Source organism: Heterocephalus glaber, unplaced genomic scaffold, assembly GCF_053883595.1.
Source record: "Heterocephalus glaber isolate CG9 unplaced genomic scaffold, H.glaber_assembly_v1.0 deba00000474, whole genome shotgun sequence".
NCBI classification, from domain to species: Eukaryota; Metazoa; Chordata; class Mammalia; order Rodentia; family Bathyergidae; genus Heterocephalus; species Heterocephalus glaber.
In genome coordinates, this window is record NW_028258146.1 from 693,986 (window position 1) to 708,047 (window position 14,062).

The 14,062-nt window shown below is 37.8% G+C and overlaps 1 protein-coding gene across 4 annotated transcripts in view; it reads left to right on the top strand.

Moving 5' to 3' along the window:
- Positions 1 to 9,951, top strand: part of Tekt3 (tektin 3) — a 41,700-nt gene extending 31,749 nt beyond the window's left edge. For 2 of the 4 annotated variants that reach the window (XM_004870755.3, XM_004870756.3), the window contains exon 8: positions 6,819 to 9,951. In XM_004870755.3, the coding sequence (XP_004870812.1) occupies positions 6,819 to 7,035 (217 nt within the window). In that variant the 3' untranslated portion in view covers positions 7,036 to 9,951. Of the gene's footprint in view, positions 1 to 3,447; positions 4,031 to 5,353; positions 5,467 to 6,818 lie in introns of those variants that run through there. The other 2 variants (XM_021248997.2, XM_021248998.2) reach the window with 2 other exon arrangements.
- Positions 9,952 to 14,062: the final 4,111 nt, after the last annotated feature.

A 14,062-nucleotide genomic window follows, 5' to 3' on the forward strand; every position in this document is an offset into this window, starting at 1 on the left:
TCGATTATTCATTCTAATCATTGGTACATTTTAGGTATACAATATAATGACATTCATCACTGGAAATTTGCACCTTTACATAGTCTCTCTTGGTTCTTATTTTTCACCCTTGCCCAGCCCTCCCTTCAACCCCTCCATTCCTCCCTATTTACAAAGATTTTGTTCCTAGTTTTCCATTTTCTCATATTAATCCCATTCCCTTCTATCCTTTCCCCTAGCCCCCCCACTTCCTTCCCCTTTGCCCCTTTTCTTCCTATTTCACATGACCTATTATACATTTAGTCCTTATTTACACTTTCAGTTTCTCACACTAGAGAAACTATTCAGTATTTATACATGTGTGTCCTATTTATTTCACTTAAGAGTATGGCCTCAATGTGCACCCACTTAGCTATAAATGTCTCTAATTTCTCATTTTTGATGGCTGAGTAGTACTCCATTTTATAAAAAAACCCACATTTTCTTTATCCAGTCTCCAGTTGAGGGGCATTTGGGCTGTTTCCAAGTTTTAGCTATTACAAACTGTGCTGCTATGAACATGGGCACACATATATCACTGTGGTATGATTCTTTTAATTCTTTGGGGAAGATCCCCAGCAGTGGAATAGCAGGGTCAAATGGGACTTCCACTCCTAGTTCTTTGAGGTATCCCCATACTGATCTCCACAGTGGTTGCACCAGTCTACACTCCCACCAGCAGTGGAGCAGGGTTCCTCTTTCCCCATAGCCCCACCAGCATTGGTTATTGGTTGATTTCATGACAGCAGCCATTCTTTCTGGAGTGAAGTGGAATCTCAGTGTTGTTTTCATTTGCATCTCTCGAATAACCAGTGATGTTGAACATTTTTTCATGTATTTATTTGCTATTTCTACTTCTTTGTCTGAGAAATGTCTGTTCATTTCAGATGCCCATTTTTGGATTGAGTCTTTATTGAGTTTCTCACAGTAGATTCCATAGGACCTCTCTTCCTACATAGCCCATTTCTTGAAATAAGCTGCCCTCCACTCCAGAGACAAGACAGGCTCTACATAGCCAGCTTGAGGTGTTTCTGTGCCTCAGAAGAACCTGCTAATGAGAGCATATCCATTGGTCAGTTAGAATTAGAACATGAATTATACTTTATGCAAATACAATTAGAAGCTGAGTTGAAGTTTCATTTCCTAAAACATTTCTCTAGAGTCATTAAAAGTAGAGATAGAAACAACAAAATTCTTCAGACTGCCATTAGACAAGCACAGGGTTGCTTCTCTCTCTCTCTCTCTCTCTCTCTCTCTCTCTCTCTCTCTCTCTCTCTCTCTCCCTCCCTCCCTCCCTTTCTTCATTGCTGAGGATTGAACCCAGAGCCTGTGCATTCTGAGCAAGTACTTTACTACTGAGCTTTAACCCAGCTCAAAAAGGGTTTTGAGTAGTGGTACAATATGACCTTGGAGTTATAAAACAATGAGACATTCACATCTTTGAGGGTGAATGATTTTACCCCCCAACCTTTCCTAGCTAAACAGAATTTGCTTTTTCTTTAACTTCCTGTCAACTTCCTAGTATGTCTATTTCCTCTGCTCCTTCATTGACTTTAGGACAAAACCTACTTTTGTTTCTGTTAAGATTTCTTATTAGGAAACCCTTGCCAAAAATATTTAGGATTATTATCAGGGGATATTATTTTCCTTCTTAAGTCAATCATTTTGAAAGCAACCCCTTGGCTGTCTAGATTTTAAAAAGCAAAGATCATAAACTCAAGAGAGTGGGATCAGAGAAAAATTTCTGCTTTCATTTCAAAACTTTTATTTTCATTTAAAATATTCTAAATGGGTTCTTTCAAAAGTGATTCTAGGGCCGGGGATTTAGCTCAGTGGTTTCACCACCTGCTGCGCAAGCACAAGGACCTGAGTTTGATCCCCAGTGCCAAAAAAAAAAAAAAGTGATTCTAAACCTTCTTGGCATCGTTGGTGGTATGCCAGACCAGGCTCTGCTTTACTTAAATAATCTTGATACACACAAAAAAAGGCTATTGCAACTTAACTTGTGTTTGAATGCAATATTAGTTTCAGGACTCTAAGATTTTTTTTAAAAAATTGAGTAGCTTCAGCAGAATAGTTCCCTGCAGTGAGCCAAGAACAAGAAAACTGGACATAAAATACGGCCTTGAAGATGATGACAAATGTGTTTCTAAAAGCTAACTAAGATCGAGGGGGCTGGTGGTAGACCTCTAACTGTGCTCATACAGCAATAGGGAAATAAGGACTTTGCCTGCCTTCTATGTACCTTAAATTCTCTATTCTAAACATGAATATTTTAATGTATACATCTTGAAATGATCTCTCACTGGTAAATTTTCCACTGGACTAGTATTTGGCTGTGAGAAGTGAGGGTAATATATCACCCTGCTTCACTTCCTATGTTTGGGCTCAGGGTTCCTTTTGAAGCTAAGGAGAGATAGGAGACTAGAGTCAGGCCCTGTAAGACAATAAACAACCCACACTCATAAATTCCATTCCCAGCCATTTGTAGCAGCCTCCCTGAAGATCCAGTTCTTTTCTACTGATATTTTATATCCTGGAGTCTTTTAAAAATTGCTTTCTTTAATCCACATTTCTCTAAACAACAACAAAAAGTATACTTTCAGATGAGTTCTCAGATTTTGTGTTTATCATCCCAAGACCCATTGAAACTTATGCACTTAAGTTTTAATTCCTTCCCTCTCCCATCAGAAGGGAGAAAACAGTACAATTCATCAGATGGAAAAAGATGTACAGTGTGGATGTTTCCACAGCATGTTATTTTTTCTAGGAGCAGTATGGAGCCCTATGTAGGTTCCGTTCCTTGCTCAGGCTTGATGTGGGAGGATCAGAAGTAAGTTCTTCATTCCCTTGGGTCTGAGTCTTTCTCTTGGTAGACCCAGTAGACGTAAGTTTTGGGAAGCTCCTACTACCCAAGATGACCTCCTTCACCTAAAACACAGAAATTGGACTTCCTATAACAAATATTTTTTGAAAACTTTAGAACTGCCAGAGGGACTATGGGACACAGTGGTGAGCAGGGAACCTCAGGAGGATTTCTACTCAGTCTTGTTGATGGTCTGCAGGGCAGATGAACTAAGAAGAATATCACAAGTGCCTGAGGGCCACAAAAGGGTTGTCTTCTTGGAATGCCCAGTGTCAGCATCAGCCTAGTTCCAGGTGTCCTTTCACCTGGGACTGGAGGGTGGCATTCATTGGGGGCATGAAGAGCAGGCTAGAGTGATCCTGACTGAGTGGACACCAAAGAAGGCTTTGAGGCCAGAGAGGGTGCAAACACATATCCTCAAGGACAGCTTTGTGGAGGTAGGTGGGGGCAGGGATGTAGCAGGCATGGGAAGCCCTTTGGAAGATGGGAATAACTGAGGGATGGGATGTGGGGACATGAAGAAGGGGGTGAGGTCAATGATGATCAGAGGTTTCTGGTTTCAGCATCCACAAGGATGATGTCAGCATTGCCCAAGATGGGGCACATATGAGGGACTTGGAGCACTGAGGTGGCATCTGCTTCATATACCACTTCTGCAAGCCTAGAGCCCTTGGCCAGCTGACCAGTGTGTGTGTTTGTGTGTGTGTAAGAGGGTGAGTCTGGAAAGTTGGGTGGCCTTGGTAAATTTCCAAACTGTCTCCACTTGAATGCTATGTTCTCTCAGTGAAATATGGAGATGTTTACTGCAGTGTAAACCTCTTCATATAACCCCACTAACAGGTCAGAAAAAGTTAAATGCTTCCAAATTATGCTCCCTCCATATCTTGGGATATTAGTTCCAGGTCCTCAGCCACCTACAGATATCAAAATTGGCAGATGCTCAAGCCCCTTATATAAAATGGCTTAGAATTTGTCTAAAACCAGTACGCATCCTCCTGTATATATTAAATTATCTCTAGATTTACTTATACTGCCAAATATAATGTAAATTTCATATAAGTAGTTGTTATATTGTTTAGGGAATAGTGACAAGAAAGAAAAGTCTACATGTTAAGGATCGAAGCCATTAAAAAATATTTTCCACCCACGTTTGGTTGAATCTATAAGTGCAAAATGCACAGATTGGGAAAGTAGCCTATGTGTGTACTTTTAAAAAATTTATTCATTTTCTTTCTTGTCTTAACAGTAGTGTGTGTTCATGATCATGGTGGAAAATCCAGACTACAGAAAACGAAATAAAAAAAGAACTTGTACTCCCTATGCCATCCAGGGGTAACTCAAATGACAGCATTTTGATGTATTTGCTGCCAGGAATGTTAACAAAAAGTGATTGTGCTGCATAGAGAGTCTTAAAGCCTGACTTTTTGACAGGAATTATATTATAAATTTCTTTTCCCAGAGCCAGTATACATACTTCTTTGGAAATATTGCTTGTGCATTATTTTATCATCTGGCTATGGTGTCCGTTATCATTAGACATTAATGCTAATTCCTCTTCTCTCATACTATTGCCAATAAAACAGGAAGAAATTATTCCTCTATAATTTTATGTCAAACTTTGTATCTTATTGTTTCTAAAGTAGTTTTTGTTTAATTTCACAAATAAGATAGGGATACACCCAGTTATAAAACAAATTCAAGTAACACATCCATATGGAGTACAAAATGAATCCCTTTTCTGCCCCCTCCTGTTCCCTCCCAACCTAGACAACAGCCCTTGTTTGATGCATGTCCTTGGAAATGTTCACAAGGAGTCTGTTAGGAAAAGTGGGGTGTAAGGAGCTTTGAGTAGAAGAATTCTTGTTCTTCATACTATCTTGATATTCTGTGAGGGCCCACTTTGTGCCTTACACTAAACTGGCCCTTGTGCTAGAGTTGCCAGATTTTGCAAATTAATTTAAAATTTGAATTTTAAATAAACAATGAATATTGTTTTGCATAAATATATGCTGCATATACTTATAATAAAAACACTTAATGCTAAGTAAAAATATTTATGCTGAATATTATTCAGCAATAAAAAGAGAGCTGTGTGCTACAACATAGATGAACCCTGAGAACATTAAGCTCAGTGAAATAAGCCAATTGCTAAACTATAACTACTGTATTATTCCATTTATCTGAAGTAACCTGAGTAGTTAAGTTTAGAAAGACTGAAAGTAGAATGGTGATTGCCAGCCAGGGTCTTGGGAATGGAAGAATAAGAACTGAGTTTTAGTTTTGCAAGATGAAAGGAGTTCTCTGCATGGATGGTAGTGAGGGCTGCAGAACAACATGAATGTACTTCAGTGGCTCTGAGTTGTATATTTAAAAGGTTAACATGGTAAATTTTATGTTATGTATATTTTACAACAATCTAAAAAATATTTGTACTAAAAAATTACTCATTTATCTGCAATTCAAATTCAGCAGGGCATTTTGGGTATTGTTCCTGGATCACCCCCAGAAGAATCCAGGGTCCCAAGACCAATTTCCTGGGTCTCTGCTTCTGCCCTTTTATGAGGAGGAACCAAGAGGATGGGGTAGGAAATAGAATCCATTCCTTAGTGTAACCATGAGGCTCCCTGTTTCCTTATCTGCTTCCTGGAGAACTTGGGATAGCTTATAAGCACAACTGGGTTGTCTGCCTGTGGAGAAGGCAGTTCATCAAACCCTCTGGACTCAATTTCCTTATCTGTAAAATAAGGAAGCTGGGCTTGATGACCTCTGACATTCCTGTTCCAGATGCCAAGTTCTGTGAAGCTATACAGTTGCTTTTGCATAATGATTTTAATATGGATGATTCTTATCATTATGAAATCTTTTTCTGTCTCTGGAGATGTCTACAGCCCCATCTATTTGTGGCCATTATTGTCTTTATATTTCTGTATATTTTAATGAATTTCACATCCCCATAATCTGCTGATGAGTAAACTCTCTAAATAAAGACAATTTTAGCTTCACGTTACTGGTTAAAATCTGAGGTATACCTGTTCCTCAGTATACATGGGTGATCATATCCTGATATTCTCTTGTATACCAGAACCCACAGATGCTCAAGTCTCTTATAAGATGGCTTAGTACTTTTAGTACATATATCCTCTCATATGCTTTAAATCATCTCTAGATGACTTATAATATCTAACACAATGCAAACAGTTTTTATAATGTATTGTTTGGGGAATAATGACAGGGGGAAAGACTATAATATGTTCAGTACAGATCCAGTTTTTCTCCCCAAATATTTTTTTACCTAGGATTGGTTGAATCCAAGGGATGCAGAAGTGTAAAAATGAAGGGTTGACTGTACTTGGCATTTTGTTTTCAACTGACCAGACTCAGAGGAGCAGTAATTAAAAGTAGCTGATAGGTAGTTCCATGAAAAACCTTAAAGAGAGTTACCTAAATTCCTGGCACCTCAGCTTCCTCCTTTGTAAAATGGAGATAATCATAGTATTTACTTCTATTGTTGTTATGAAGGTTAAATTGATCATGTAAAAATACTTAGAATAGTATATACATGGAAAAGTAATAAATGAGTTTCTGTTATTATTATTATTATTATTATTATTAGTCTTTTCATAGCTTATTCCTATTCTTTCCCTTAAGTGCCCCAAGAATAAGCTTAGTTTGCATTTTTATTATGTATAGTGGGGTGTAGTAAATACAAGTGGCCCTGGCATACTAGGATCATGCACAAATACTGCTTCCTTCCTGGTATAAAGTAGTTCTAATAGTGGTGGAACCCATGTGTAGCTGGGGGTTCCATGTCACCCTGCACAGCAGCTGCTTCTCCAATAGGAATTCAGTAACTGCACATGCCCTTAATTCAGCTAAAAACAAACTACAGGAGTGTGATATCTGCCGACCTAACCTTGCTTATTCTCTCCTGCAGCCTTGTTAATGAGGTCTACGAGGTTGATGACATCATACAGACCTTGCAGCAGCGCCTGAGGGATGCAGAGGACACCCTGCAGTCTCTGGTGCACACCAAAGCCACCCTGGAGCATGACCTGGCTGTCAAAGCCAATTCCCTGTACATCGACCAGGAAAAATGCATGGGGATACGGAAGAGCTTCCCCAACACCCTGCGATTGGTTGGCTTCTGTTAAGAGACCCCATTGGAAGGGGTTTTGGTGCTCCTAAGTAAGGGGAAACCAGGCACTGTTTCAGCATTTAACTCAGTGCTAATACATTTACATATTAAAGGATTTTATCAATAGACATATACCAATCTCTTGTCTTTGACAGAATTTTGTTTGTCTAAACCTTAATTCTCTGCTATCTTCTAGGCTTCAGTGTAACAGGAAGGATTTAAAGACATAGAACCAATCTAAAACAGAAGGCAAACAAGATAACTTGTATGATTCTTATATTCTATGTGTCACATGAATGGTCTGGAAAAGAAGGCTATTATCCCTAATACAATTGGGTCTGGAATCACAAAGGCCTGTGTGTTAAAGGCCTGGTCCCCACGGTTACTGGGGAGGTAGTGAGACCTTTAGGAGATAGAGCCTACTGAGTTAGGTGATTGGGCCCATGCCCATGATGATTATTTTGGGACCCTAGCCTCTTCTTTCTTCTCTTTTCTGCTTCCTGGCCATGACATAAGCAGTTTACTTTGCCATATTCTCTTCACTATTACCCCCTGACATCCCTATCTCAGGTCCAAAGCAATGAGTCTGACAATCTTGGGCTGGAACCTCCAAAACTGTGAGCCAAAATGAACCTTTTATCTTTATAAGTTAATAATCTCAGGTATTTTGTTACAGTGATGGGAGGCTGACTAATACACATAATGGTGGATTTTGAGCTCTTCCTTAAAGGATACACAGAGAAAGGGGGACAGACTTCTGAGTATGTGGTACTAGGGGTAGTTATGGGGAAAAAGGTAGGAAAATACAGAGCACATTTGGAACAATGGCAAGTAGGTCACTTTGGTTGTGATTTATAGGGTAAGGAATAGATGAAGAAATAAATGCCTGATGGAGAAAGGGAGTGGGTGACTTTCAAATCCAGGTTCAGGGGCTTTAGGAGCTGGTGGGTGTTTCTGATCAGGGAAATGTCTTTCTGAAAGCAGTGGCTGAGCAATGCAAGTTTAAGTTCAGAGAGGCAGCAGCAGAAACAAAGGAGACATGCACAACGCACTATAACGAGTCAATAGGACTTGGCGACTCTGCCTCTCAGGTGAAAATAGGGACTGATGCTAGATAGATGGAAAAAGGAACAGTGCTTAATTCTAGGGTGCCCTATGTTGTCTCAAAGTTTTTTTAAATAATTGTTTCCATGGTTTGAATGTATCCCTAGAAGCCATTTGTTGGAAACTTAACCCCCAAAGTCATATATTAATGATATTTGAAAGTGGGGTCTTTGGAAGGTGATTTGGTCCTGAGGGCCCTGCCTTTGTGAATGAATTAATCTTCTCACAAATTAATGGATTAATAAATATTCTAGGGAGTAGCTCTGCTAAAAAAGCAAACTCTCTCTGGATTGCTTGCTCTGTCTCCCCATGTGATGCCCTCTACCATGGTACAGTGCAGCAGGGAGGGTCCTGCCAGATGCTGAGCAGAGGCTAGCATCATGTTCTTGGACTTCCAGCCTCCAGAACCATGAGCCAAATACACCTCTAAATTAGCAACATTGTGGTATTCAATTATAGCAACAGAAAACTGACTGAGACCAGTTTTATTATGAGTGAAAAACATTTGTGTGAGATGTATTTTGGAAAATAGAGAAAATACACAAATAGACACAAACACAATCTCTTGAAAAAATTCACTCATTATCACAGCACCCAGATATAGCTACTTAAGTTTGTCAATATTTTGTTTATTCTTTCAGTTCTTTTGCTATGGAGCTCTGTCTCTCAACATATCTCTATCTACATCTATATCTGTATCTACCTATCTAATTACTTATTAGGTAATATGTAATGTTTCTATTTATCTCCAAAGATAAATAGCATATGATACTTATATTTAAATGTATAGTAATATATTTGGGGTCATATTGATAAATGCTGTTTGTGGCAATTTCTGAAAATACAGACAAAAGAAAAAAAAATCTTGTATTTCCAAAGTAACTAGTTATTTTGATATGCATAGATTTTATTTTATTTCTGTACTTATATACACATTCTTCTGTCAAAAATAGAATCATACTGAATAAAGTAGCTGACACTTTTATGTAAATGTTTACTTAAATACATAAATATTTACATTATGGGTCAGACATACTTCTTAATACCTTATTAACCTCAACTCATTTATATTTTTTCTGCCTAATACTCCTTCTATGTCATTAAGTATAGCAAATTCATTTTAACAGCTTTTTAATATTTCATTATATTGGAGTTCAGAATTTTCTATAACTAATTCCTTATAATTGAGTATTTGGATTGTGCCTAAGTGACTCTTCCTTGACATTAAAAAATGTAATTGTGATCTAATCTTACTAGCAAAATATAAATATTTTTCATATCATCCTTGGGATAAGTTCATAGGTATGGAATCATTAGATCAAAAATTATGTATATTTTTAAAAGACTTACACTGTGTTGTCAAATTGTGCTCTCCCTACTCTTCAGTCCCACAAGCATGTCTGAGTGGGCTTGTCTTTCTGCATCTTTGATAATTTTTTTTTTGGTACTGGGGATGGAACTTGGGTCCTTGCACTTGCGAGGCAGGTGGCGGAACCACTGAGCTAAATCCCGGCCCATCTTTTATAATCTTGTCATTCATAATATAAAATATAGGTCTTACTGTATTAATATCTATTTCTTGGGGACTACTGGTGTAGAACCCTTTCCATTTACATTTGGAATGTATATTTCTTCTTTTGGGAACTGCCTATTCCTATTATTTGCCTATCTTCTCTATCCTGAGTATTAACCTTTTTTTCACTTATTTTTTTCCAAGTGTTCCCTGTGTATCAACTGTAGGATGTTTTTGTCGCATGCAGAATGTATATATTTAAATGTTGCTTGCCTTTATATTTTGCTAATTTTTTAAAATACAAAAGTAAAAATATGTGTTTTCTGTATGATTTTACCTTTGGGATTATTTTCCGAAAGCACTTCTTCATCCTAAGACTGATTTTTTAATGATTTGTTAAATTAATTTGACCATCTGGAGTTCATGTTGAGACTGTATTATGCTAGCTTTGAATTCTTTTGTTCTAGAAGCTATGAAATGGGAAGATGGAATTATAGGAAAGAAAGTTTTTCTCTATTTTCTCTTACATTTCTCATTACTCTTCTGCCTTTCTCCTTATAACATTGGTCTCTGAACCCCGGAGTTTTTCTTGCTCTGCCTTAGCTATTGTCAATTAATCCCCCACACATTTTCCTCATTTCTCCTTCCTCTCTCTCCCCTTCTCTCTCCCTCTGCCTTTCCTTCTCCTTCTCCCTCTTCCTCTCCCCCTCCCCTCTCCTCTTCCCCCTCTTTCCTCACACTCCCACCTACATTTCTTAGATGTTTTACGATCTTGGTTGGTTAATTTCACAAAACACCTTAAAATGCTAGCGGGGTTGACATACAGGTGATAAACTTGAGCTAGTGTTATTTTTGTAAGCTCAGCATATAATTTTAGAAATCAAATTGTAGGTTTTGTCATTCTCCCATTGCTTCTAATGGAAACGAAGATATATGAATGTGATTAAAATATTTAGCAATTTGAGTAATTAGATGTTGGTAGTCATAATTTTAGGGTTGTTTTAAAAAACATGAATTCTATATACCTCTTGTTTGTTATGGGTTTGGGGAAAATCTTTCCAAACTTTTCCATGAATTGCCCTTTTTAAAATCTTTTTGAGGAATACATGCTTATATAGCCTTTTTACCTAAGTCTATGGCATTACCTAAGTTCTAAGGCATTTACCTAAGTTCCTGACATGACAAGACTATGATGGCAAGAAAATGTAGTCCAGATATAAAAAAGTCTAGTTTTCTTGTTATTTTGGTAAACTGTGGGCAAGGCTAAATTCTTCAAATAAACATTTGGTTTCTAGTCTAAAACACTGCAGCTACTTCATAAGGACAAATCTTCTAATGTTGAAGTTCACAAGTAGCCAAGACTCAGAGAGTGTGATCATGCTGAAGAATCTCAGGGCTACAAATATCAGCACATGATCTGGCTTTATGTATTTAGGCCCAAACTATCTTTAATATTATGTGGCTAATATAGAAAGGGTTCTGGAATGTCAAAGGCTTCCACTTGCCCAAGCATCATTCAGATTTAGAAATGTGGTAATTGCCCCTAAATAGCCAAGCCACCTATAATTTTAGTAATTTCCATTTATGTCTGTGGAGAGTGTTGTCATAAACACCTCTCACCTGGTACTTTTGCTCCTTAGTTCATGCTCTAAATAGCTGAACTATGGGGTCTGGTTTTAGGTTATAATTTTTGTTTTGCACTGAGAACAGGAATGATTCCTTCTCTTTGTATATGTGCCCTGAAACTTCTCTTTCAACTTCTCCTCTCCAACCTTGGCTCTTAAAAGCTCCCAGAAGGGCTGTGTGCACCATTGGCTCCATTGCCTTCTGTACAGAGGGCTCTGGTGGTAGTGTTTCTGAAAATTATATGTATTAAGACACCTAGTCTGGCAACTATTCATGCACTCATAAGAAGGAGAGACAGTATCTAATCTCTTCTCTACGGATAGCAAATTGATTTTACCCTGGAGGCCAACCCTAGTCCTTTGGGAATACTAATTTGGAATGTTGAGTTGAAAAGGCTCCTGTGGCCACCTGTGGGCTCAGCTCCTAAGAATCTAGAAGTCCCATAGATAATGCCATGTGCAGGGGTCCAGGGTGGAGAAATGTCAGCACACATATAGTCATCCCCGCTCTCTCAACAGTTTGGAATCCTTCCTCAGCTCAGGTATTTACCTTTAAACATGAAGAGAGTTCTATTTTGTGATCTCTGGCTAATTCCCCTGGAAACTTACTCTTTCTAACTTTTTAGAAGCTAACGGGAGACCATTTCAGCTTCATATTTTTCCTTTCAGGAAGGAAAATCCTCCAAGGACATAATCATGACCCAGAAAGCAACTCAGATCACATTGTGGTGGAGTAGAGAAGGGGAGACTGCTATTCTCAATGATCTCCCTGTGTATCAATAGAGTAGAGGAGCCATAAAAGTAACTTTCATTTCTCAGTCACTTTCTTTCCTCTCTGTGAGCTAAAGGTTAACTTTATGGTAAGTGATATCTTTGGACTATGCTTCAAAGTTCTCATTTTGAAGAAAGTTCTCATTTTGAAGTTCTTCATCCCAATCACTTAGATATAAAGACACCTTCTCTACATCTACAAAAATGAAGCTCTGCTTGCCTGAGAATCTGCTCTTTAAGGAAAACTTTGCATTTTCCTCTAACAAAAATCTCTAATTGTACTGAGGGATATCTATTTACTTACAGCAAGTTGGTTGTCTTCATCGCCTGATCCCATCCCATTCTGTAGGACGCAAAGGCAGAGGATCCTTAAATTAAAGGAAACCTAGAGACCTGAAAGGAAGATAATGAGCCAGCACTATACACACAACACTAGAGCAACACATATAGCACAGCGTGGAAGATGGAAGCATTCACAATTTGCTATAGTGCTTGATGGAGTGACCAAGACTTCCAGTTCTCTAACATAAATATTATAGTTGCTGGTTAAGCTCAAGAGGAAAAGTCGTCATGCTACCATATAATCATCCCCTCATAAATGTTCCTTTCCTTGACTTGTGGTCACTTAAAATAATACAATGGAAGTAACACTAGGTCTAAATCGAAGCCTTTTGAGGGCTGGTAGTTTCTGCCTTTGTGCTTTTGGAAACAGGCTGCCTAGTAGGATGTCTGAGGGCACCATGCTGTGAGGAAGTCTAAGAAGACATGTGGAGAGGCTCACCTGGAGAAAACAGTCAACAACCCTAGATGAGATCTCAGGCTAGGTCAGGACCAATTGATAGGATGTGAGTGGGACCAAGTGGGATTTTCCTGTACCTCTGTGGACACCATATGAGAGAAAAGAACTGATTGTGACCTTGTTATCCACAGAGGCAACTTCGAGCCTCATACTTTTTCTCTCTTCCAAAATACCTCAGTTCTAAATTGAAGCTTCACACAAGTACAACATAATAGTAAAATCGAAATCATATCCAGAATTTTAGCTACAAGACAGTCTGGGAAATATGGTTTTTAAAAGCCTTAAAGCATCTATAGTATAGTAGGGTACACTTGCAGAAATTTTGAGTAGATATTGAGATAACCATGCCACACTATTCTACAGGGAATTTGTGCAAAGGTGGCCCTTAGAAATTGGTCTAAACCAACTGACCATGATTAAGGGTAAACCAGATGTGATTAGGGGTTTGGATTGGTTTTTAAGAGAGTTATAGAAATGTATTATGTTTTTTAATAAATGCAATTGTTAAATAAAAAAGATTATTGGTCTTATTTCTTAGGAAGCTACTTGCTGAAGGCATGGTTAGACATATAAGAAATAGTATAGTGCATTTGTTTTCACTTAAAACTTTCCTGTTCCACTAATCAGAGTTTCCATATTGTAAAGGAATTATTGATAGATGTACTGTTGCTATATTCTAGACGAGAAACTGAGGAACCTGCTATGGACATACCACACTAAGCTACATGTCAAATAGTTATTTAGTTTGTTTTGTAGTCTATGTAAGTTAGAAATGTTTTGAAGAAAAACAAATTGTTAGTTTCCATAAGAAAGAATTTTATTAAGAACCAGGCTATGATAGAGCCCTTAGTATTTTAGGAGATTAGTTTTAGGCAGATGCTTAAAGTCTCTTTATATTAAGGAGTAATATTTACATATAACTGGTACACATCTTGTATACTTTAAATTATCTCTAGACTATTTATAATACCCAAATGCTATGTAAATAGTTGTAAAACTGTATTGTTTAGACAATATTCTGGAGGAAAAAATTCTGTAAATGTTTTGTACAAATACAGTTTTTAAAAAATATTAATTCACAGGTGATTGAATTCACAGATGGAGAACTCACAAATACTGTTTTTGTTAAGTTTTAAAACAATTTTGAGGTGGAGAAATCTATTGAGCATAATGCAGAAATGAAGCAAGAGGAGCAGTAGCTATACCCAGGAAAAGGATTGAAGACGTATTA